This window comes from Lepisosteus oculatus, chromosome 5 (genome assembly GCF_040954835.1).
Source record: "Lepisosteus oculatus isolate fLepOcu1 chromosome 5, fLepOcu1.hap2, whole genome shotgun sequence".
NCBI classification, from domain to species: Eukaryota; Metazoa; Chordata; class Actinopteri; order Semionotiformes; family Lepisosteidae; genus Lepisosteus; species Lepisosteus oculatus.
Genome location: NC_090700.1, coordinates 3,837,284 through 3,861,144, shown reverse-complemented (window position 1 = coordinate 3,861,144; position 23,861 = coordinate 3,837,284). Strand labels below are relative to the sequence as shown.

At 42.0% G+C, this 23,861-nt stretch overlaps 1 protein-coding gene across 1 annotated transcript; it reads right to left on the bottom strand.

Moving 5' to 3' along the window:
• Nucleotides 1–1,615: 1,615 nt before the first annotated feature.
• Nucleotides 1,616–23,190, bottom strand: LOC102692597 (galactosylgalactosylxylosylprotein 3-beta-glucuronosyltransferase 1-like). Its single transcript, XM_069189855.1, has 6 exons — nt 22,626–23,190; nt 11,485–11,639; nt 10,255–10,793; nt 9,534–9,830; nt 6,174–6,276; nt 1,616–4,244 (listed from the first exon to the last, which is right to left on the bottom strand). Exons 2-5 carry the CDS (start codon nt 11,594–11,596, stop codon nt 6,190–6,192), a joined length of 1,035 nt encoding a protein of 344 aa, XP_069045956.1. The 5' UTR covers nt 11,597–11,639; nt 22,626–23,190; the 3' UTR covers nt 1,616–4,244; nt 6,174–6,189.
• Between the last annotated feature and the right edge of the window lie 671 nt (nt 23,191–23,861).

The window sequence follows — 23,861 nt, the reverse complement described above, 5'->3', positions numbered from 1 at the left end:
AATTATGCTTCTGTTCAGCGTAATTCAGGGAGGAATGTCAGCAACTGATAGATTCTGTATTTAAATAAGGAAAATTGTGTTTACAATTGAACACATTATATCTCAAACAACAATCATGCTATGTGTGTGCAAGAAACTTGACCATATAACATATAACAATTAATTTATTCAATGAAAATTACTTTTTTTTAAATTCCAATAAAACATTGTGCCTCATGCCTGCAGTGAAAGAGTTCTTTGCAATCATATGGAAGTTCAGACAACCCTCAAGTCTTATTGAAACTGGCCCTGCGTGGTAAGTCTTCTGTCTCTGAATTGTTAGGTTTTTAACCAGCTGTTGCTTGTTTTGCATGGAAGACAAATCTCTGTGCTAGAATTGCAACTTAATTGCAAACAAAGAAGTAGGAATGCAAGTATTCTTCTGCGTCAGGAGCTTCTGCGAGGAGCAGAGTAATGAGGAACATCTAAGTGATCATCCTGGGGGGCTGGAAATGACTTCACTGCACGAGTGAATCTGGTGTTTTGCAGTTCTGGCCATTTCTCGAAAAAGTAATGAGCTGTCTGGTTCTGTTGCTTTGTCTGACAGAGTTTTCCAGAGTCATGATGCAACATAATTGAAGACTCCTTTTTTTTTTTACTAGAAGGCTTAACTTCGTACAGAAAAAGCTCACAGACTCTTCAGCAGGCAAACAAACACTTGCTACAGCTCTGTAAGCTTGCTTCCCAGGGGAGGAAAGACACGCCCCCCAGTGGCAAACTCGGTAGTCCTGGGGACAGGATGCCATGACTACTGGTGTGTGGCAATTTGCCCTGACACTGTTGATACATTTTGTAATACAATTTGAAAATTATGAGCAACGAAAAGCGTTAAATTCAATTATATTCACCCTCTGTATAGTGTTTATTCATCTATTTATAAAAATATATTTACATATATATTTAATGTGTTTACATACATATCCTTTATGTGGACTTCACGTGTGTGTACTCCATCTGTAGACTCTGTGATATATTTTGGGGAGCTCGGGGGAGTTTTCTACTTCTTTACCTCTCTCTTTCAGGACAATACAGTCATGATATAACATGAAATTTAAGAAAAGGCATAAAACTATCCTGTCGAATAGTATTCCCTACATGCCACAGTTCTCAGAAAACACATTTGGGGTATTCCGCTGAGCTCCCAGACTACTGCACGTTCTCCCAGTGAGTCTCCCCTCCGTACAGCACACGCCTCGCCTGGAGCCGCTGTCTTGTTGCAATGCCTCTCCATGTGTGAAAGGACAGGAGACACACAGCAAATAACGGCAAACTGGCACAGAGCTGGGTGAGCTCACCGGGCCTCCAGGCGCGGTGCCCCCCTCCGTCGGCGTAACCCGAGCCGTCCCTCGGGTTACGCCACTCACGCTGCTGGGCTCAGGCAGCCCGGCCCCAGAGAGCCGATCGGTCCTCAATTACCGCAAGAGACTCCACACTTGATGTCAGGTCCACCCCTGTTCTCACAAATCCGTCAAGCCACGCTGCCCCACGGGGAGCGGAGGGAGCTAACGCCGACAGCACCAGTCACGTCATGCCTGCTGGCACCATCCGGCTCAATAAAAACTCAACACCGAATGAATCACAGCATTAAAAAGTTAGCCTTTATTCCACAAGTGACAAAGGGCTCAAACAGCGACACAATGAGCACGTTGGCTGATTAATTTCAGGCTGCATGTCTCTTCATTTAGCAATTAAACTGAACTTTAAAAATGTACAAGTACAACCAGCATTAAACTAATAAGAGTCATCCTTTTATGTAGCATATTGTTACGCAAAAGTATTCTACTGGAGGAATATTTTAACAATATTTGTTTTCAAGCTGCTGTTTTTTGGTAAAATAAATTGTGCAAAAATAAGACAGTCAGTGGTAACTTCAAATTTCAGATTCGCACATCATACAAATCGCAGAAGAGATTTTAGTTCTGGTGTGCACACTTGTAAACTTAGATTCTTTCGGCAGTCAGCAGCACTTGCAGTCCCATTTTTTAGGTTTTTATTTCTCATTACTTTCCAGAATGTGCGATCATTTCTTTTTCAGCTGGAGGTCATGTGTTACAATGTGTAAATGCAGGTAAAATGAATTCTGATTGAAAATGTCTTCAGCCTGTTAGGTAAGTAAATGTGTTACTTTGGAACAGGTGTCTAAATATTTATATCGGCACTGTACCTGGTGAAATGTCATGTTGCACAGTTTCTTATTGTAATTAAAACATCTTGCTTTTTAGAAATAAATAACGAAAGTGCAGTCCCCTCAGAAATATTCTTCATGTTCCGGAACAACCAGGTGTCAATGATCTATTTCACAGGTGAGCGTGCTGAACTAAGCTATCCTGATCCATTGTGCCACCTCTGGCTTGGGAGACAAAAACTACAGCTTCCGAAACAGTTCATTTAACAATTCCATTCATTGCTTCATTGACCCAATCCAATTAATCACTGTGATCCAGTACCTGTGCAGACACTTGTGCTGTTTGTAACAGAGCGTAAGAAAACTGTCGAAAGGTTACAAAGGAGAGAAGAGATTCCCAGATTCTGACGCAAGAGATCTATTTCCCAGCTATATTTCATACAGCTTCCTTACTGGGGTAGTATTTAGGAGATAGGTGATATTTTAACTTTAGTCAGGAAATTAACAGAGTTGCAATAGTGCTTTACATTCTTAGAGTGTGTGGCAAAATATTAACACTGGATGAACAAAATCTTTGACACAAAAGACATGAACGAGTACTAGGCCATTAAGAACTGCTAGAAATGTGATCTTCTTCTACAAAGTGATAGAGTATTGTTTTTATAAAGATCATCAGCTCCTCTCTGAAGGAGAAGAAGAGAAAGAAGATGTACTGTACACGTTACAATTTGTCTTTAGAAAAGGTTAGCACATTCACACTGCATTCATACATTCATGTTGCATGTTGCTTCCCCTCACTGGAGAGAGGCATTTGATCTTTTTATATTTTTAATTTGATTCTGCCGTTACTTAGTATACTTTTTCATGGTTTTACTGTGGCTCACCTCAGGAAAGTATTCATAAAGATCACACCTTCAAAAAAGTGGGTTCTCAAGGAGATGAGAGACGTTTCTGCCATAATCAGACCGTAAGCTCTGCATACTCTGCGAGTCATGGTATAAAATGATAAAATGATCCATTACAGAGAACCAGACCATAAACACTAAAAGATCCATTTTTATTTAATACTCCAAACAGGCAGAGCAGAGTGAAATGGATTTGTGGTGTTGCTTCACCAGAGAGAAGAGCAAACAATGTCTTCCTCTTAAAGTGTCAGTTACCTTCACTGTGACGAGCTGAATTACTTTTCATCTCAAAGGGGTTTTGTGCTCATCTTCCTCTCAGCTGTGACAGCGCAGAGCCCTTGGAAGACTCCTGCTTTTCTGAATGTTTGAACTTATAGAAATAATTTAGCTCACCAAGATTCACACCAACAAGAAAGCGGGAGCAGTTTGTGGTCAGAGGCCCCTGCAATGAGAAGCTCGATTTATAGGAAAGCTCTATAAAGCTCTGTGCTCTTTTGTGTTTCTAATGATCCAAGCTGCGTCCTGTTTAGCTTTAAATTTTGTGGTTCTATCAATGTGCCATGGTCTTAAAAATGTGCTTACATCTCCTTTGTAAACAATATAGCATCCCCTCATCGTTTGGCACTAATTACTGAGCTGACATCGAAATCGCGTGGCTCCACCAGGAGAAACGCTGTGTCAGGCCCAGCCTCCATCATTCCACCTGTGTACCTGCTGCGTAGGCAACAGAGAACAGCAAGCAGGCTTCTGTCCTCGGAGGCGTTAGCAGCCTTGAGGAGGACGTGTGCGGTAAGAACAGCTGATGCAAAAGACCTGGAAAAAGGTACAAAGGAAAATGTTGTTAAACGTATGAGAGACTTGAGCTTGGATTTAATTTCTGTTACAAGTTGCACACAGAGCAAAAAGAGAGAGCATTAGGCCTTCCTTTGAGATTTTAGTGGAGGTGAGCCATTGGCTTCAGTTCAAGTTGGATAACGGAATATTAATTTTTCTTCTTTCGATTCCAAGGAGGCACGTGGGTTCCCCTCAGCTCAGTCTTGTGCCTCTGGCAGGCCCATGATCCCCTGGGCTCACCCCACTGGGCTGAACGTGAGAGCCGCGGACTTCCCTGACTGGCTGGACAGCCCAGAACCCAGCACCTCCCTCCTCCAATCAGCATCCACCACACTCCGGACCTGCAGGAAGACAGGAGCGCGCGGTCAGGAAGCCAAGGGCTGGCTTGTGCAAGTATGGAGAACGAGCGATACCTGACAGGACACAGTTTTCTCATTATGAATCCCAGCTGTGGAGACGAGTTGTGGCAAAGTCTCCAAACTCAGGTCAGATAGAAAGTTTTAACATGTCCTCTAGTTAAAACATACAAAGAAGCCATCTGGTAGCTACCCTGTGTCTCTATCCAATGCATATCTGATATCAGGTACAGTGTCCCATACTAAGTAAAGTGTGTTAATGTAATCAATCTCAATGTCATTTCTTTTTCATCATCCATAATACTTTTTACTATCTCATGTCCTTTTTGCTTGTGCTTGAAGTTCATTATACATGGATCCTGTTCTTTTTGATCAATTTATAAAATACTTTTTTCCCCATATATTTTTCCTAACAGAATTATCAGACCGTTAAAGCCCCTGCTGTCTAACCATGGATCAGTCTACTAATGGGATGAACCTGTTTCTGTTCTTCAGGCAGAATACCTTTCAGCTGCTGTCACGCACTCTTCCCTGATGCTACATCTCCTGCTCTTCAGGTCATTCTCATTCCTTCCTAGTTTGTTTTTCTGAAAATATATACTGTATATATCATCTTTATTTGGAGTCTATCTCTACAGTTTCAAAAAAGTCATACTTTTGGAGTTTTGAAGTGAGTACTCTTAATGGCTGTACGTTACACACGGGGAGTGTAATCACACCATATTACAATCACAGTTTCCTAATCTGTATCTTGATTGCTTGAAAAGATGAGATCAATACACACATTCCCACTCACCGGCACTCTGACAGAGCCTATGTGCCTAAAATTACAATCTCTCATCATAACCATGGGTTTACACAAACATTCGTGATTCCCTTATGATTGCATTATAATACACAATACTGTAATACACAATTTCCAATAAACTTTTTTTTTAAGACTTTAAAGAGTGCAGCATTTCTCTGTATTGTACTAAACTAATTCTCTGTTTGAATGCAGTCACACAAGTCCCCTGCTGTGGCAGACCTGCTCTATTTCAAGTCACTCTCAACAGAAACCTATGTTTTCGGCCACGTGGCTGACACCTCCTAGCGCACATTCAATTTAACTGCCCGGTCAAGGGAATTGCTTCAGTTCAAAAACTGCTCTAAAAAGCAAGCCTTTAGCGCCCTCTAGTGACCATGTACCTGTCACAGCACCCTTGCCGTCTGTCCTTTCCCTGCTCTAAACCGATCTGTCACACAGGTTAATAATAATAATAATAATAATAATAATAATAATAATAATAATTGCTTACACTTATATAGCGCTTTTCTGGACACTCCACTCAAAGCGCTTTACAGGTAATGGGGACTCCCCTCCACCACCACCAATGTGCAGCCCCACCTGGATGATGGCAGCCATAGTGCGCCAGAACGCTCACCGCACACCAGCTCTCAGTGGGGAGGAGAGCAGAGTAATGTAGCCAATTCATAGAGGGGGATTATTAGGAGGCCATGACTGGTAAAGGCCAATGGGAAATTTGGCCAGGACGTCGGGGTTACACCCCTACTCTTTTCAAGAAACGCCCTGGGATTTTTAATGACCACAGACAGTCAGGACCTCGGTTTTACGTCTCATCCGAAGGACTGCACCTGTTTACAGTATAATGTCCCTGTCACTATACTGGGGCATTAGGACCCATATGGACCACAGGGTGAGCGCCCCCTACTGGTCCCACTAACACCTCTTCCAGAAGCAACCTTAGTTTTTCCCAGGAGGTCTCCCATGCAGGTACTGACCAGGCTCACACCTGCTGAACTTCAGTGGGTTGAAGGGTTTTATCTTGTGATAAGCGGCAGTGTAACACCTGTCGTCAAAACAGACTGATGAGCCCCTTTGCCAGGTTGTCCCCGTGTGTCAGAGGTACTCACGACTAGTTTCCATGCTCTACACCTCCACCCTCAGGTCAGTGAAGCCCTGCCTGCCCTCGTTCACCAGAGTGGGCTTCTCCGTCCTGGTGTGCCAGACCAGCACCTGCAACAAGCAGCACAAGTCAGCAACGGCACGCAGCCTGGTAGAAACCATGAGTCAGCAACCATGTGTATCAGGGTATACAGCATGAGTCAGCAGCACGATCTACCTTGATACAGAGCACAAGTCAGCGACGACGTGTTCAAGAGTCTGGGGTATAGAGTGTAACACGGCGTGGGGGGGCAGACCCTCATGCAGGAGAGAGACACTCCATCAGGTTTTATAGTCCATCAGCACCCTTCTCAGCAGCTGCAGCGGAATGGGTCTAAGCTTTTTCATTTCAAGGGATCTCTGAAGTATTGAATTCAATCTAGCTCACTGAAGGCACCTGGCCCACGTACAGCAGAGTCGAGTGATTTAAAGACTGACCACTCAGCCAGTTTTCTGTATGCTGTACCTGGGGTAAGCCCTTAAGAACAGTCAGAACGAGTGGAGGCCACCCGCCGCATGTGGCTGGTAGCTAATTGATCTGAGGAGCTCACCCAGCCGTGTCTTGTAAGGAGCAAGGGTTTCCACTCCGACAACGTGACTGGGCAGCCTGCGTCAGACTCCCACCACTCTTTGTGCAGAGCAGTGCCGTTTGTTCTCAGATTTAAATGCAACGTCGTTTCTACTTGTGACCTCCAGTTAAGGTTTGACTGCTGATGCAGAAGTCCACTACTCCACTGGGAGTCTCGCAGTGCCTTTGAGGATTTTAAATACTCTGAGTTTTCCAATCAACCTTTCTGAAATCTGAGTTTATTTTTATTTATTATTATTTATTAGAGCGCCAGTGTAATGGCTAGCATCTTAGAAAGTGGAACTGGAGAGGTCACAAAAAGCAGAGAAAGTGAATCTAAATGCTCTCAAAAACACTTGACCACCCCGATAGCCAAGCTATTGAAAATGACAAGTTTGACACCAGACACCAGAAGAGCGCTCATTTTTAGCACACGTCAGAGGATAAGAACAACAGGTTCTCTTTCCTTTTCTTTTTCTCCTGTGCCCACAGAGTGCTTTAACTGTACAAAAGGCTCTACTTTTCAAATTCTCAGATTCCAGCATAAGTGAATTCAGGGCTGGACAGCCTTGGTGTTACCCCCACTTAAAAACACCCACTGAACAAACACTAACACCAGAGAACGGAAACGACTGAAGTTAGTGTTCATCGCAATTGGAAACTGCTTTAAATATGAAGTGTTAGGCCCTTGAGCTTCAAAGTTTTAATCCAGTCACTATGCATAATTCAATAGTTTTCAGTATTGTGCTGCCACACCACATATCCTCATCCAGATGGTTTTACCCTTAATTAAAATGTGCTGAAGCAGGTGCTCACAGGCACTGAAAAAGCAGAGAATGCCTGGATTATCAGAAGCATACTCAATATACTTAATACGTCTTCGCTTAATGTTTTAATGCTGAAACATTCCTGAATAGAGGATCTTAAAATCAGAACATGATCTGGGCATTAATGCCAGCTCAGACAAGCAGTACTAAGGCAGTAATGTTAACAGAAAGGGAGGAATCCGGGGGAAATCTCTGATTTTTACTCTCTGTCCTCTCCATACCCATACTCACGACCATCAAATAATAAAAGCAAATTAGGACAACTAATAGTGAAAACATGGAAGGATGTAACACATACAAGAAGGTCAGTCAGCTTTCATAACAGTGGTAGCCTAACAACAAGTCCAAAAGTGGATTTCACGGAATATCCTGCATCTTTAATTCTCTTTTGCTTCATATGTTCGTAAGCGAAAAGCACATAATTATTCATTATTCATTAAAGCTGCAAAATCATACTCTTGATAAACAGGCTTACTCTTCTCGACTTTTTCACTCAACTCAGCCAGGAATACGTTAAGAATCAATTCTTATTGATAAGATCCTACAATAAAGAAATTATCACAAAGACACCTACAGTTTATTTTTTGATGGCTCAATTGTGCTGTCACAGTTATTGCTGGACAAAAAAATCGAATTCCCCTTAAGAAAGGAACCAAATTGTCTTGGCTGATAAAGGCATTCCAGTGCTATGTCTTAAGAGTGTCTTTATGTCTAAACAAAATGTCTTTTGTTGTGGCAGCACTGAAGAAAAAACTGGCAGTGAAAAAATCCAGACTATGCAATGCTGATGTGTGTCAGTGCTCGCATAAGATCTTATGAATTTTGCCATCAATGCTCCATTATTATCTGTATCCTCTAAATTCATTGTCTGTGTGTTGCGATGAAACCCTACGAAAGAGAATGATCTATGGCTTCTGGTATTTCAGCTCAGCGGAAAATGGTACTGTGAGAGTACTCATTCACCAATGCTCGACTGGCAAAAGCTTCTCAGAATGCCTTGTGTGAACAAGATGGTAGTAACTCTGCTGAAATTACAATTTAGAAATTAAAATAACAGCTTACTTTAAAAATAATGTTATGGTGAGAAACTAGACCCTTCATGTGAATGAATTCACTCTGTATTATATTTTATTTCCATACCAAAATCACAGTACTAACCTAAAAAAATTAAGATAATTATTATAATCCTAGTTAATTGCTTTTATACAGCAGCTGCCATACCAAAGCTCTTTACAAGATCGTTCAGTCCCAGAGTGGAAGTTAACCAGGACACTGGGGCTAATGCTCCAGCTGTATTGAACAATGGGACAAGCCAGGGGACCTTCATGTGAAGGACAACGCCAACACGGTGTCCCTGGTCCCCACACTGGGGAACCGGCATCGGTTCACAGGGAAGAGTGCTGGTTCACCAGCAACACTTACAGAAGCAAACTGGTTTTCCTCAGAAGCCACCCATCCCAGTACCGACCAGGCCCAGCCTCGCCTATCTCCTGAGATCTCGAGAGCGCAGACTAGAAGGTGGTGCCACAGCTGTCAAAATATGGTCTTAAGGTGCGTAACGTATATATAATTTAACTATGGAACAAGGTAACCATTACTGAAGAGGCCAAGAGACGCATCTTCCCCACTGTCAATAACAGCATTTCAACTGTGAAGTATCATGTCAAGTAAGGATACAGTCTAGTGATACAGATACTACATTTATAAAGCTATCTTTATAAATTGATACTATCAAAACCAGTCTTTGATAAGGGTCAAAGTACAAGTAAGTGTGTTGGGAGAGGTACGAGTCTGAATTGTGCAATATCCTGAGATTCCCCAGAAGAGGTGAACACTGGGATACCTCTGAACTAACCCCAGGTTGCATATCTGCTCGCCCTCTGCTGACGAAGACCTGCTCAGCCCCAGCGCGTGGGAGACGTGCAGACTCCTACCTTCGTACAGTTAGCAGCTCTGGGCTCCAGCTCAGCCATGGTGACAAGGTCCTTCAGCAGGCTCGTTTCCTGGTACCCTCCTTTGACTCCGTTCAGCTGAAAGTTGGCCTGCGGCCTCATGAGCACCAGCCTGATGTTGATGGCAAAGCCCGCCATGTCGATCGCGAATGGACGGCTGGGGTCAAACACGGTTTTCCAGCCAACCACCCTGCCCTCCGCGTTGACCTTTGGGGCCTCGTAGCGCAAACCTCCAACAAACGCCACGGGCCAGACGGACACCTTCCGCGTGTACCTCATCTGTAACCAGGGGCGATATTTCAAATACCAGCAATCAGAACTGGCACGAAACCAGTACAGATCGCCGTGTGAGCAATGAAGAAAACACGAACACATAATAGTCAGCGATGGACGTGAAAGGCAATAATATTTACAATATTTACGTTTAAAAAGAGGCAGATCAAGGGTCTGCACCACCTGGCAACCCACTTGGTAAGTTTCTGAAAGTGTATCACATCAAAGTCTTTAGACAACAGAAATGTATTAAATATTTTCATGCCATTGTGTAAATGGAACATCATCTAATGAAAACAGGTCATTTCGATACAAGTTCTAAAATTACACACATCCTAATTTGCTTTTACAATTTTGGATACTAGAGTAATAGCTTTAATTTCTTTAATTTCACAAACTGGACTCTTGCGGACGTCTCTGCAGACACTACCTCCTCAAACAGCTCCAGGCTGTAGGTGTTATCGTCATCCGCAAAGTAGACCACGCCTTCCAGGGAGTCGCTGAGGACCAGGCTGTCCCTCAGCCAGCGCAGACCCAGGTTCCTCTGCAGGGTCCCCCTGGGGGTGTGAGTGGCAGCCCTGGCCAAGCCCACCCTGACACTCTTGGGGCTCTCCACGTGGATGTGGGTGAAGTTCAGGCCGCTGCTCTCCAGGACCTTGGCTACCAGGTTGGTCCTCCTGGGAGAATCCTCCACTACAATCCAGTGCAGGTTCTGGACGTGCAGGAAGGTGTTGGCCAGCCGGGTCAGCTCTGCCTTCTGGACGGGCCGCGTGTAGGTGGGAGTGATCACATAGATGGTGGGCAGGAGCTTGGACCAGGGAGGTGGCCTGGAATAGACGGGCCCGCGGGTGCTCGGCCGCGGAGGGTGGGGCGTGTGCGGGCGGGGACAGGTGGCGCTCTCCTCCTTGGCTTGAGTTGCATTGCCCACAGGTTGTAGACTTCTGGTACTGCTGTTTTCATACGTGTCTTCTGAATGGAGGGGAAGAAGAAAACATCAGTACAGTTCAATACTGCCTCTCTTTTTGTTTTTCATTCCTTAAAAAAAATGAAAAGGCAACACAATATACATCCTAGTATAGAGGGTGGGTGTCCCCTTCAGTGAAGAGGCAACAACAATGATTGAGGGGACAGACTTCTCTTGGTTTCAGAGACAGTGTCAAGGACAGACTTGTGCAGGAATTCTCGTGTAAACAAGAAGACAACTGTCTGCTGTCTGGGTGTTTATTAACCTCATTCAGAGTAAGGACAACTATAAAAATGCAAGTCATTCCATGCTGAAAACCAAGTCAGGAACTGAACGAATTACAACTGTCAGGTAATTCTTGTTCCTTCATGAAGCCTCCTGAAGGCACCAGTTTCCTGTCGAAGCACCCCTAAAACAGCAGGTCTGTGCCTTAACACTCCAGGTAGAATGACACAACGTGCATCCTAATTAAAACATTAAAACATTCCAATATTCTGCCTGGGCATTTCTAATTCCCCTCCGAAATGCTGCCGACAGTGGTTATGTTCTTCCGCAGTGACCCTGTCCTCTTGGAAGGCTCCTTCAGCGAGATCCTGCTTGATTCTTCAGACCCTGTAGCTACAGTCTGACCTTCACCTCAGGTTCCTGGTCCTCTGCCCCTCCCCAAGTGCCAGCTGCTGTGTTCAGTGGGCTTACTGCGGAGGATGGTGAGGTAGCGGGTGGCGGGATTCTGGTGCCAGATGGTGAGCAGGATGGTCCAGGGCAGCACAATGAACACAGTGGTGAGAATGCTTCTTCTCCTCGGCATGTTGCAGGATGCGCAGGGCCCCCAGTCATGTCGGCAGCACTACCTGTAAGCGAGAAGCACAAAGGTGGTACTCCAGACAGGGGTCCGGCAACACGGACGCACTGTGCCAGACAGCAGGAGCAGAGAATTCCACAGCTAGAAAGGATCCATCATTATTTAGAAAACCGGTGGCGACGCTTCCGGAACGCACACCTTCTCAGGACTCTCCAAGATGTCTCCGCAAGCAAGGCAAAGAAACCAGATTTTGGCCGTGGTTTCTGTGTCACCTACTGTAACTGGTTTAAGGCCAATTAAAAGCTACTTTAAACAAGGCACAAACGTACTTTCCAAGTCAAGGGAAACTAAATAAATCTCTGATTTATCGTCCAGAGATTTGACCACAAGACTGAAATGTAAGGAGTGTTGGAATTGTGACATACTGTAATATTAATGTGGTATTTGGTAAGCTATAAAATATCTAGTTACAATTAAAAACTGATTTTAAGCAGCTGCACTCGGATCTGTTTACGCCTTTTCTTTGCTTGGAAAATATGTCTACTTCATTACTCAAATTATGACTCTGGTTCCCGATTTCTGGAAACAACCCACAACACTTTCGGACGATTACAATGCGGAAATCTCTGTTTTCCTATTTGGTGCATCTCCAAAAATGACATACTGCGAAATGCAAACAAGCTAATTAGAGTTAAGGCTTCACAGCTTAACTTGAAATACAAAACTATACAAAAACCTCCATTTTAGTCATGCGGCATTTCAATCTTGTAAATTAGAGCTAATTTGAAAATTAGCTTGTTTCTTGGGACTCCCTTTATATGGTTATTTAGTAAAATATTTTTACTATAGTAAAAATATAATAAAATATACAATATTTTTAAATAAAAATGAAAACAAAACATATTATTTTGTGTAGGGTAATTTGATGAATAGGATGCTACAACCAAATACATGAGCTTTATAGACAACACAGTATAAAACTGAAAAACATGTAGCAGGGTAACTCTCTATCAAGTACAGGTACTGAGCTGTTATGCTCTTAAAATTGTGTGTGTCAAGTAATCTTTGGACCAGCACATAGGGTATCTAAAACAGGAGCTCCTCCAACCTGATTATAAATAAGCTCTGTCTTATTTAAAGGTAATAAACCCTTTTTCCAACAATTGATAAAACAAGAAATCAAATGACTTACTAAATGACTTCTCACTTGTTTAATTGATCATAAATTGCTCCAGGTCTGCAAAAACCGATGATTTAAAAGATTCCCACGAAACCTGCTGGACTGGGGCTCCCCAGGACCAGGGTGGGAGACCCCAGCTTTATACATTATACAGCAGTGAAAGTGCATTTGTCATCCACAGCACCACTGGGGGCTTCTGAAGACATCTTCTCTGAAGACATTAGAGTTTGGTTCTGATGCATTCACATCAGTTATTTCTATATCAGTACAACTCTCTGCCTATGAGGTATAATAGCAACCATAACACAGGCATAATAAGGTTAACAGAGCTTTTGATTGATGTCGGCAATATGTTGCCTTCGTCCTTTCATATCTGCCTCAGATTACACCCTCACAGTTAATTTCGCCTATCAATCTCTGTTTTACAGGCATGCCGGCAGCTTCTCCGCTTGAGTGTCCCAAGATAACGGAAGCCAGGTATTGCACGTGATTTCACCCCTCAGAAGTCAAAAGCAGGCGACTGTCATTCCCAGAGGGAAGGCGTGAAACGCCGTGCAAGGCTCTGCTAGCTGGCCGAGCTGGGGGTGATAACTGCAGTTTACCGTGCTTCTGAAGATGACTCCCAACCACCTTCCTGAATGGTTTCTGGTCCACGTCGTATGTGTGCTTGTGTGGCTGATGTAAGAAGAAATAAGCAGTGACCAGTGGGATATCTAGGGGGACCATGGGATTTGTCATTACATGACTAATGTGACAGAGGAATGTTTGGTGTAATAACATAATAGCATTTCCATGGTCCTGCGCAATAAATCAGAGTGAAGACACATATCAACACCATAAAAACACCACAAAACTACAGCAAAATTCTGGATACCATGAAGTGCAAAATTCCTGTCGCACATTTGCCCAGATAAACATTCATAAGGGTTAGCAAGCAGTTAAACCCTCATTTCTATGTATTCACCCAAATATATAATCCCAATTTAAAAAAAACAAATCGCCCTTTAATTCCACTCTTGTTTCTGGGAAGTGATAACATTTCCCATTGTAACAGTTCACATCAGCCAGCACTTGGCTAACATCGTCAGTGTACCGCATCAGGAGTTACTCTCATTTCATGTTAGTCTACAATGTGAGACTTGAATCATATTAGAATAAAAATCATAGAAGGAGCTCTGCACGTTTGTGGGAGATCTACAGAGAAAGTAGACTGAAGATATTGAGTTACTTTAACCTGTCCATACATGACTATCTCTTGAGACCAGGTATCGTTCTTATTCTTTTTAAGGCTGTTTCCTTCTTTCTTGGGTATGGTGATCAAAACTGAAGACAATCGTCTATATGATGACAGCTTACTAGTTCTAAAGCTTGTGTATAACACCTTCATTTAAATTCCACTTTTCGACATAAACGGAGGAATTCTGTTTCCTTTTTTTATTGCTTTACAATGTTACCTTAATATAGAAACTACACAAATACACAGATCCCCTTCATTTCAGCTTCCTGCAGCCTGAAACACCATGTGACTTTTATAAGGTATCTTCCTACCTCCTGCGTAGGTCACCGTACACTGATCAGCGTTGAATTTCATTTTCCAAATGTCCAACCAATCTTTCTATTTTAAGATTCTAAGAAATCTATATTTCTATTTTAGTATCTTGTGCAAATTTAACTAGTTTATTTCCTATTTCAATATTGATACAGATCAGGAAGAGGAATAACAGATTGAGATTTAAACTAAACAGTGAAAGATACCATTTCAGTATTCCCTTAATTATATTCTGGTTGTTTAAAATGATTAGGGGTCTGTAAGAGGTTCTTAAATTCTTTAAAAGCATACGTCTGCTTTTCCCTGTAACCCATCAGTCTCACATGAAAGTGTTCTCATCTTCTCAAAAGAAAAAGCTGACACAGCTAAAGCTGTCCAGCTTTGCTTTCTGAAGAGAAAACAAAACAATAACCAGGACTGCAAACACAAAAGAACATGTGTCCGTAGCACTCTGGGACATTCCTGTTTCACACTGGTTGTTCCGCTGGTGAAAATTCATCGACCTTCAATTAAAAATCGAGCCACTGCAGACTGAGCTGGGCTACATTTTGCTGGATTTTGAAGAAGCTCTCTTATTGTTTTCCTCTCCCTTACAACACTTGTGCACTATTTCAGAACTGGAGATGGGGCTGGAAGTGAAGAAAGCAGGGCAAAAAAATAAATAAAGTAAAATAAAAACCCATACAGAACAGAAGTGAGGAAATGATCTTTCAATCTAGGATTTCACTTTGTCCATGTATGTCAGACTCTGCGTTTTCTGAGATTCTCTCTCTCTGACTCTTTCCAACAGCCGTGCTGAAAGGCTTTCTAATAAGGTCGCGGAGTGTGCTTACTCAGGGAGTCTGGAGCCAGGAGGACTGTGCGGCCAGCGGGACGAGCTGAGGGTTCATTCTCACGATCTGCTGGGACAGTGAGACGTTGGAGCGAAACCAAAGGAAAGGGTTAAATTGTCAGTGAGGCTGAATTCAGAGCCCCAGGGACTTTTGTATGACAGCTTTAGGGAACTTTAAGGCTGCACTGTACCTGTAGGAGTCAGGCAGCCTGCACAGTGGGAAGCTGACTGCCATTTGCCTGCTGGACAGGTCGGTCCTTCGCCAGTGAGATGTTCTTATTGAACAGGAAAGAACACAAAATGTTCCCAACACGAGGCAGCCATTTCCCCCCAGCTAACCCCTGTTGGTAGTGAGCAGCTCCTCAATCCCAGGATCTCACTGAGTTGATGTTTGAAGGAAGCCAGGGTATCGGCCTCAAAAACATGTCTGGGTGGCTTGTCCCGGATTGCTAGAACTCTCTGGTAAAGAAGTGTCTCTTACTCTCAGTTGTAAACATGGAGTCCTCTAATTTAAGAAAACTAGACAATTGCTGTTGCATCTTGGATATGAGCTTCTTGTAAATACCTGTATGTATGCCAATGTCCTTTCATGTGTACTGTGATCTTTTTCTAATATATGTAGATGTTGTTCAGTCTTCTAGGCTTTTGACTTGAATTGAATCACTTCTGCATAGGCTGTAGATCCTTCAGCTCAAGACTGTAAAAATTCAGCAAGCTTGTGGGGTTCAAAGTGCAGAAACATCCTTATCATGGATATACTGTATGTACACATATCATGAGTGAAATGGTTGTTGCTACTAACAGGACAAGAAACGTGTATTGTTTGAAGTACATATAAAGGTGTCACAGCCAAAAAAGAACCATCATGGTTTCTTGTACTACAGAAGGTTGGCGGAGTCTAATGTAGAAGAAATCGGAGTGCTCTATTGTAGGCCACCATAAAGCAGTAATACAATAATAAATTGCCAAATTATATAAATCGTTAGTTACATAAACCATGCAAAATAATTCAGAACAAAATCAACTATCAAATGAATATTAGAAACATAATGAATTCAAGCTTAATTTACTACACTGAACTGGCTAATATAAGAGCATACTGCTGCATGGTTATAATTCCAGTTTTAAAGAAAAGGTACAGAAATTAAAAGCATGAACAATTCCTCATATATAACACAAAGAGAAATTGGTATTGTACGTAAAGATCAAAAGGCAAGTAGCTCTGACGGTTGGATTTTAATTCTTTTTTACTGGGGGGGGTGAAGAAAACTCACACAGCTGGCTTTATGGGGACTGAAGTCTGCACACCTGACACGAAGTCACAGAGTCAGACCGTGCTGGTTTGCATCAGCACACTCTGCAGCAACACCACGGTGCCGATGTGACGCATTGCAGTGTGCGTTTATAGTGGCCTTTTGGAACACCATTGCACAGTGCACAGCAAGGTAGGCCACCCTGCGCGGTTGTTTCAGACCCCCGCGCTGCGTATCGCACAGTCAGTTGACAGCAGTGCAGACACATTTAGCTTCCACTATGTTAAAACACAAGCACTCTACAATACAAATCCATTTGGCCACCATACTGATCCTTTTTGTCTTTCCTGCACTTGTCGGGAGCACAGCTGTGATCTTGGGATGTCGTACATTCGACAGCGGGGGCTCTGACCTCTGCAGGAACCGCGTGTGAAATGACTGGAGATGCGCGTGGGATGCCAGTACCCAGCAAGGACCTGTAGAGAACTTGGAAAGGGGGGAAATGCACAGGGACGCAAGGCAAAGCACATTGCCGCCATCCTTCCTTTCTTCATAGATGCAAATCTAACTTTTGAGAGAAAGAGAAGGAAGAAAATCATAAGAGGCGATGTGAGATAAGTTTGACATTATGAATAGGCTCCAAAGGGGGCTTTGTGCTAATTGCTGCAGCTGTTGGTAAGTGTCGAGGAAAAATGGAGTCCCTGGGGTGGCGTTAAATTACCCAACCTCTGAGCCATTTCAAATGATCTGCACAGTGCCGTACCTTTTCTCCTCTTGAATACAGGAGGAAGCGGTCCTAAAGACCTGAGTGCTCACGCATTGACGTTAATTCAGCAATCCACAAATCAATCAAGGAGAAGCAAATACAAGTAGCAAAATGCCTAAAACAACGTTCTTTATGTTTATTCCTAAAAGAATAATGAAAGGCAAACAAACACCATTTGAATCTCTCAGTTTCTTCTCTCAGTTTAAAGGTACAGTATAAGCAAACATAGAGGGTGATAAATTAGACAGGAAGGATAACCGGGCACCCAGCCCTGTTGGTCTACAGTGATGAGGAAGGATCCACTCTGCCCAGACCTGAGTACAGCTACAGATTTCATAGACACAATCTGAAGCTATCACACCGCCAGCTGAATCTATCATATTCCTCTTGATTTCAAAATGCTCTTGGCAGCAACCCCCTTCACAATCAAACTCCTAATGTGGATACATCTAATTAAATTTGTTGAAATATATGAGAAGGTCTAACAGTCAATTAAATCCTAGCGAATGTACCACCTCGTGCAGTTCAAAAACCACTACAGCTGAAAATCCAGAGAATGAAAACTATTTCACGGAGAGCTGTTAACATAAGCATTAATAACAAGACGCCACTGAAAACTGACACCCTGTTGTTGTTCTCCTTATTTTATTTTCCACTCTTTGTCTTTAAAAAGCAGCTTTAAATTAGTAAGATCATTTCCTGGCTTTCAATGTAGTGAAGGGTGAAATTAGGAAAAAATATGTTTTCACTACTGTGCATTAATATCTGGATATTTGCATTATAAGCCTAAATGTTTAACAAGTGTCCAAAGCAGAAGAGCCCAAGCTAATACGAAAAATGTGATAATCTATAGAAGAACAATTCCAATAATATAGGTGGCAACTCTGAAGAGAGAGTACAGCATTGTACAGTCATGAATGAAGAACAGCACACTGACGTTTCACAAGGTGCACAACAGCAACCCATAAACATAGTATGTATATAGTATGTATAAAAAGATGTCTCTTGGGCCCATATTTTCCCCCTAGGTAATTCATAATTTAATTAAAACAATTTAATTCATAAGGATTGTACAGTATGCTGCTTCTAAACAGTCAAGGTTATTATCTATCCATCATATCCATCTCTACTCCACTCAGTAACCATTGTTGCTCACTGATATTCGTCGAAAGTCTTAGAAAGATTAAGAATCAGAAGCAGCGAGCGTGCTTCTAGAATGCTACAGATACTGGGTTTGGACAGCGCCATCAGGTACCAACCCGCTACAGTGCATAACGTGAGTTACAAATTCAGTCCAATAACCAACAGCTGAAAGTCACATCATTACTCTTCTTCAGTCTGGGGGAGTTCTTACCTACTTTTAAGCTCATAAAATTCAAAGCAGATTAACAAGGCCTCTACCTGGTTTCTTTTTACAGTCTAGGTGCACATATATCTTGAGAAAATAAATATTGACATTTGTCAACTCCTACAGCCTTCTACTGCATACATTTTCAATGTGTACTGTAACATACCTCAGTCAGAAACAAGATAAATGATCTACGTGCATGCCACACTTAATATTTGAAGACTTCTGTTGCATTATATATCGAACAAGCTTGACAGCTTTTGCCCAATGTTCTTTTTATATGAGACATTTGTGTTTTTCTTTAACTTATGCTTAGACTATTTAGCACAAGCTGAGAGCTCCTTTCGAAGAGCGGTTTTAGTGTCGTCATAAATGCAGCTCCGGTGAGCAATAAAATGAAACAACAAAAGAATGGCGAGAACAAATCAATAAATAAAAGAAATAAACTAAAATGGTACAGATTCTATAAGCCAGAGTGATTTTACAGATTTGTGTGTCTGGTGAATCAAGAAGAAACATATGATTCATTATAGGCAGAGGACCGGTTTTGTAAAATTGTGTTTAAAAAAAAAAGTTAATTAAAATACAAATTATTTGAGGGGCACATGATCTAGCTGAATGGTGTCATACATGCTTTGAGAAAAATATTATTTGAAGTACCTCACACTGAAAACGAGTTAGATAAATGGAGAGTTTTATAATGCTGTATTTTCACGTAATATTAACAAGATAGTAAAACTAGTACAGTAGTAATTCTGCTCCTGTACAGCAGCTCTGTGGTTTCCATACTTGTGTTAACTATCTGTAAAATGTATTAAATTATGAACAGTATAAATAAACATAACTAGTCATAAAACCTTGCAGTTGTTCATAAAAACTCCTCTTTTTTACAGCCTCTTTCATAGTGTACCTCTGAAACATGGCTGGGCTGTCCACTCAGTTTCGTGTGTGATACCTGTGGGCGCAAAAGTGAAAGAGTGAATGCACCTTGCATGAAAACCCAGCAGCGATCAGAGGGCCTTCACAGAGGTCCTCTGGGTGGGTGAACCTTGTGTGACAGAAATGTGACTGCTGACAAAACAGCAGAAATTCTTTTTAAAGTAAAACCCGCCTTTAAGCTTGTTCTCAGCATATCTGAGTCCTCCTGCAGGAATGCTCTGCCTCTCAGTTTGATGGAGAGATAATCTGATTCAAAAGACCGGGGCAAAGCAGAAAGGCCCATATTGTACTGCTCCTCTGCCCCTACATTTACCGCAGTGCTGTCTGACTTGCACTTCCCAACAATAGCGTTTTATTGCACGATCAAGTCAAGGGGACAACATTTTTTTTTCTGCCTGAACAATGAAAACCCTTTTGCTCATTTTGCTGTGTGAGTGATCTGAATTCTCAATTATAAACAACGCGTGATTTTCATGGCCTGATCTCGACATGATACAAATTTAACGAGGCAAAATAGAACTTTCAAGAAAAAGGAAACAAAGCACAGAACCCAGCACAGAACCCAGGGACAGGCGTAAGTGCCGACATATGGTGATGGAACGTGGTTGCTGTAACCCAGGTTTTCACATGTTACAAGCATCGGTGGCACTTCAGTTTAGGAGAAATATCAGAAGAGGATTCATCTTCACTTTGTGGAAAGGAAAGCAGGCAAGGACAGCCTGGGGTCTGTTCTGTAACTGAGAGATGAATTAGATTTCATGTTCAGAATTATTGTCAATCAGAGCAATATTGACAGAAGATATTAAAAAATAGGAATCATAAGTCTTCTTAAACTGAATCGGAATTCTCTGAATTCCCAAGAGCCTCTGCATCGAATACAGATATTGTCTTTTGATGTCCAATGTTTCATTAAATGCTGAATTTAATTTAAGAGCTGGACACTGTAGGTTGTTAGTTGGGAAAACAGTTTCAGTTTATAACTGAAAATGGTTGGAAGAATGAAGTGTCTTCTTTGCACATAAGTTGTCAAGCGTATTAGTGAAACAATCAGGGTTCGAATGTTGGAAAAAAGAAGAAAAATTACAAACACAACCCTTTCAAGTTTCTTAAAATAACGTTTTTTTTATGGCAATTAGAAACGTATGGGAAGCACCTACAGTATATGTGTGTTGAAGTAGGGAGCTGCGTGAGGGTGCGTAGGCTGCAAAGATACAAGTTTAAGTTTTATTCCATGCTGAAAAGAGAAGAAAGAAAACACAGCGTTTCGGCTCTGGGTCTTCGGGTGTGAGGGTGATATGGTATGATACTTCAGGTACTGTATATGTGTGTTGGTTCAGCTCTATAAGATGGGCTAATTTTATTTTCCCAAGTCCTCCAACATCCTTCAGTCTGGAGCCTGATGTGCTGCTGTAGTTGATGTGTTGCTGTCAGACCAGCTGTATCTGCACCAGATTTAATGTGCCTCATTGCTGGTCCCCCATCCTACTGACATCCAGAGTCCAGGCAGCACCCCTGGAAGGCTCTGGACAGCCTCCAGGACAAGAGAGAGCACTAGCTCATTTTTGCCAGTCGAAGAAAATATTTTGTATTCTACCTGTGAGGTACTATTTAACTGTCATTATCATGATTAAAAAACAAAAGAAACACTGCTTTTTATGCTATATGCATGAATTATTTATATGCCATGATTTTATATACAGTATTATCAGTGCCATAGATGGTGACTTATAATATTCAAGGCAAACCACATTAGGGATATGAATACCACATAAGACGTCCACAGTGACGAAACATCGTGTCCTAAAAAGGTAATTGTAACGGTTAATTCCGCGCTCAAAAGGAATAGGAAAAACGAATACACGATTCTTAAGGTATGAACCGTGTACGTTGTGTACTAAACCTAATACAGGATACATACTGAGGCGCAAATAATAACAATGAAACACTTTATCTCTTTTTTTTAAAACGCACTTACAACACACAAAACCTACTAAATATCAATGAATGAATAAACTCTTGAAAGCCATTTTGACTCCGTCTTTTTTACAATTGTATTTTCTGACGGCATTTATTTTTAGTATATGATTCCAGGTGGTCTTCTGAAGAATCACAGAATTGCAAAGCAGCCCTTAGACCGGTGCACGGTAACTCTTCGACGACAACGAGATGAAAATGTAATTATAACAGAAAATCGGAGGTGTAAAATGAGTTTGCTTTCAAGACGTTGCTGTTGGAGAGTCTCTCCCCTGTTTCCGTACTCAATCAGTATTTGTGTGATGTAACAGAACCGACATAGGCATGGAAAGCAATACCATCTGTCAGAAGAGAGATCAGCTCCGAGCATAGCACACCCTAAATCGGAAAGTGTATTAATGAAACGATCAACTTTTGAATGTCACAGACAAGAAATTACAAACCCGAGCTTTTCAAGTTTCTCAAAATGAAGTTTCTTTATGTTACTTACAAACTTATGGAGAGTATCCATTGGTAATCACGGATATTGTCGTTCAAAATGTGCTAACAGTTGGCTATATGAGATCACGTTTTGTACAACACATTTAGAAGGTAACTATTTCCACTCTGAAATTAAATCCAGTGAAATTCCTGAGTTCCCAATTTGGGAACAGTGCTGTTGGTCAAAACCAACTCTTTAATACAGAATCCCTGCCATAAAGTTTGTGTCGCCAACCCTAGGATGCACGTTAATTTATGATGTTGAATTCAACCTTTTTTTTTAAATAAAAGCAAATGATAGTTAAAAACTGACCACCAATCACATTAACATCCAGTATAATATACAGTACAAAATGATCACGTCATCTTTAAAATGAGCGTTAGGCAACATCTAGAGAAACAATGTTATGTTCTTTTAAGATGTATTTTTCCTGGGTATTATGTGGGGACATTCCAATCAAATGTATATAAACATTTAAACATAGATAATTAACGTAGGAATGTGAAGTATTTTTTAAAGATGCCTGTAATATTTACTTTTCAAAAGCGTGCCGCCTATTTTCTGAAGAAGCACATAAGCAGACAAAAGTTTACATCCCCCAAAACATTCCCACCGCTTTGGGGACGATCGAATATATGGGTAAAAGCTGCTTTAATCTTGATAGCACCGATGGCCGTATTCTATAATGCAATTGCTTTCATAAGGAGACTTACCTATTGCGTGCGTCTCGGTCCATCCTTCGGGTTTGATTTCAAAACCGACTTTCGACTTAATGGAAACCAGCTTCGCCCGAGCCCCTGCACCGACTACCGACTCGGAGCACAGCAAAAGCACAGCTGAAAAAACTTCCTCGGCTCAGGCTGCGTGCAGGTTGCTAACCGGGCAAGCATAGGAGCTGGGGTGGGAGACTGTGCAGCTCTCAAGCTGCTGTCCAGATCCTCTTAGCGCTGAAAGGCTGGGGCTTACACACTCGTGCAAGCCTGCACTGCAAGCACGTCTGACAGCCGGCTCGTCTACTGAGGCATTAGGGACAAGCCTGCAGCCGTAGAAGCGAAATACTGAAATACCCGGTTTCAGACGAACGTATTAATACACCCGCTTCATCACGCCGACGTGCGGCTGCACTGGCGTGTGTCTTTAGTAGCGGGAATTGAAAGCGATGTAGTGTGTCAGTAAAGTACATCGCGGGGAGGGAAAAAAAAATAAATAATTTTAAGCCTATTAGATCTGAGACGAGCCGAGTGAAAGATAGCGATAGGCTTACTTGCCAACCTATTGAAACCAGTAAGACGCATAAGAATGATTAAACGTTACTTTTGAATCGGGTGAATTCCAGCAATATAATATAATGGTAAACAGTACCTCTGTATATTTTAAATAATACTCGAAGGTTTTTTTTTTTTCGGTACTGCGATACAGAGTCACGACACTTGCACGGGAAGTCGCTTTCTCCATCAGTCCATGGTTTAACGGGACAGTTCATGTCCTGGTTGCTTGAATGCTTGTTTTCCTTCTCACTCGACAAAATGGCTTAGAACCGTTCACATATCCTACTTATAGCGACATACACGACGGGAATCTCACCCATTGCACAAATAAAGACGTGGTCTGATTATTCCACAAGAGGAACTGCAGAAGGCTTGATCCTATTTAGTCAGTGTGGGGTTTACTTGTAAACCTGGAATTGTTGTTGACCTGGGGTAACGTGGTAATCATTTTTTTTGTAGTTCGTATTTAAAGAAAACGTGCGACGTACAGGCAAGGAGACGATTTTGTAAAAAAAAAAAAGAAAGAGGAACAGTCATCATCCAGCCTTTTGAAATGAATTAAAATCAACTGTTTCCAACTAATGCAAAACTGGAAGAAACAGAAGAGAGCACAAGGCAGCCACCGTTTCTACAAACACCCGCCGCTACTAGCGGAACAGATGCCTCTGGCGCGGAGCGACT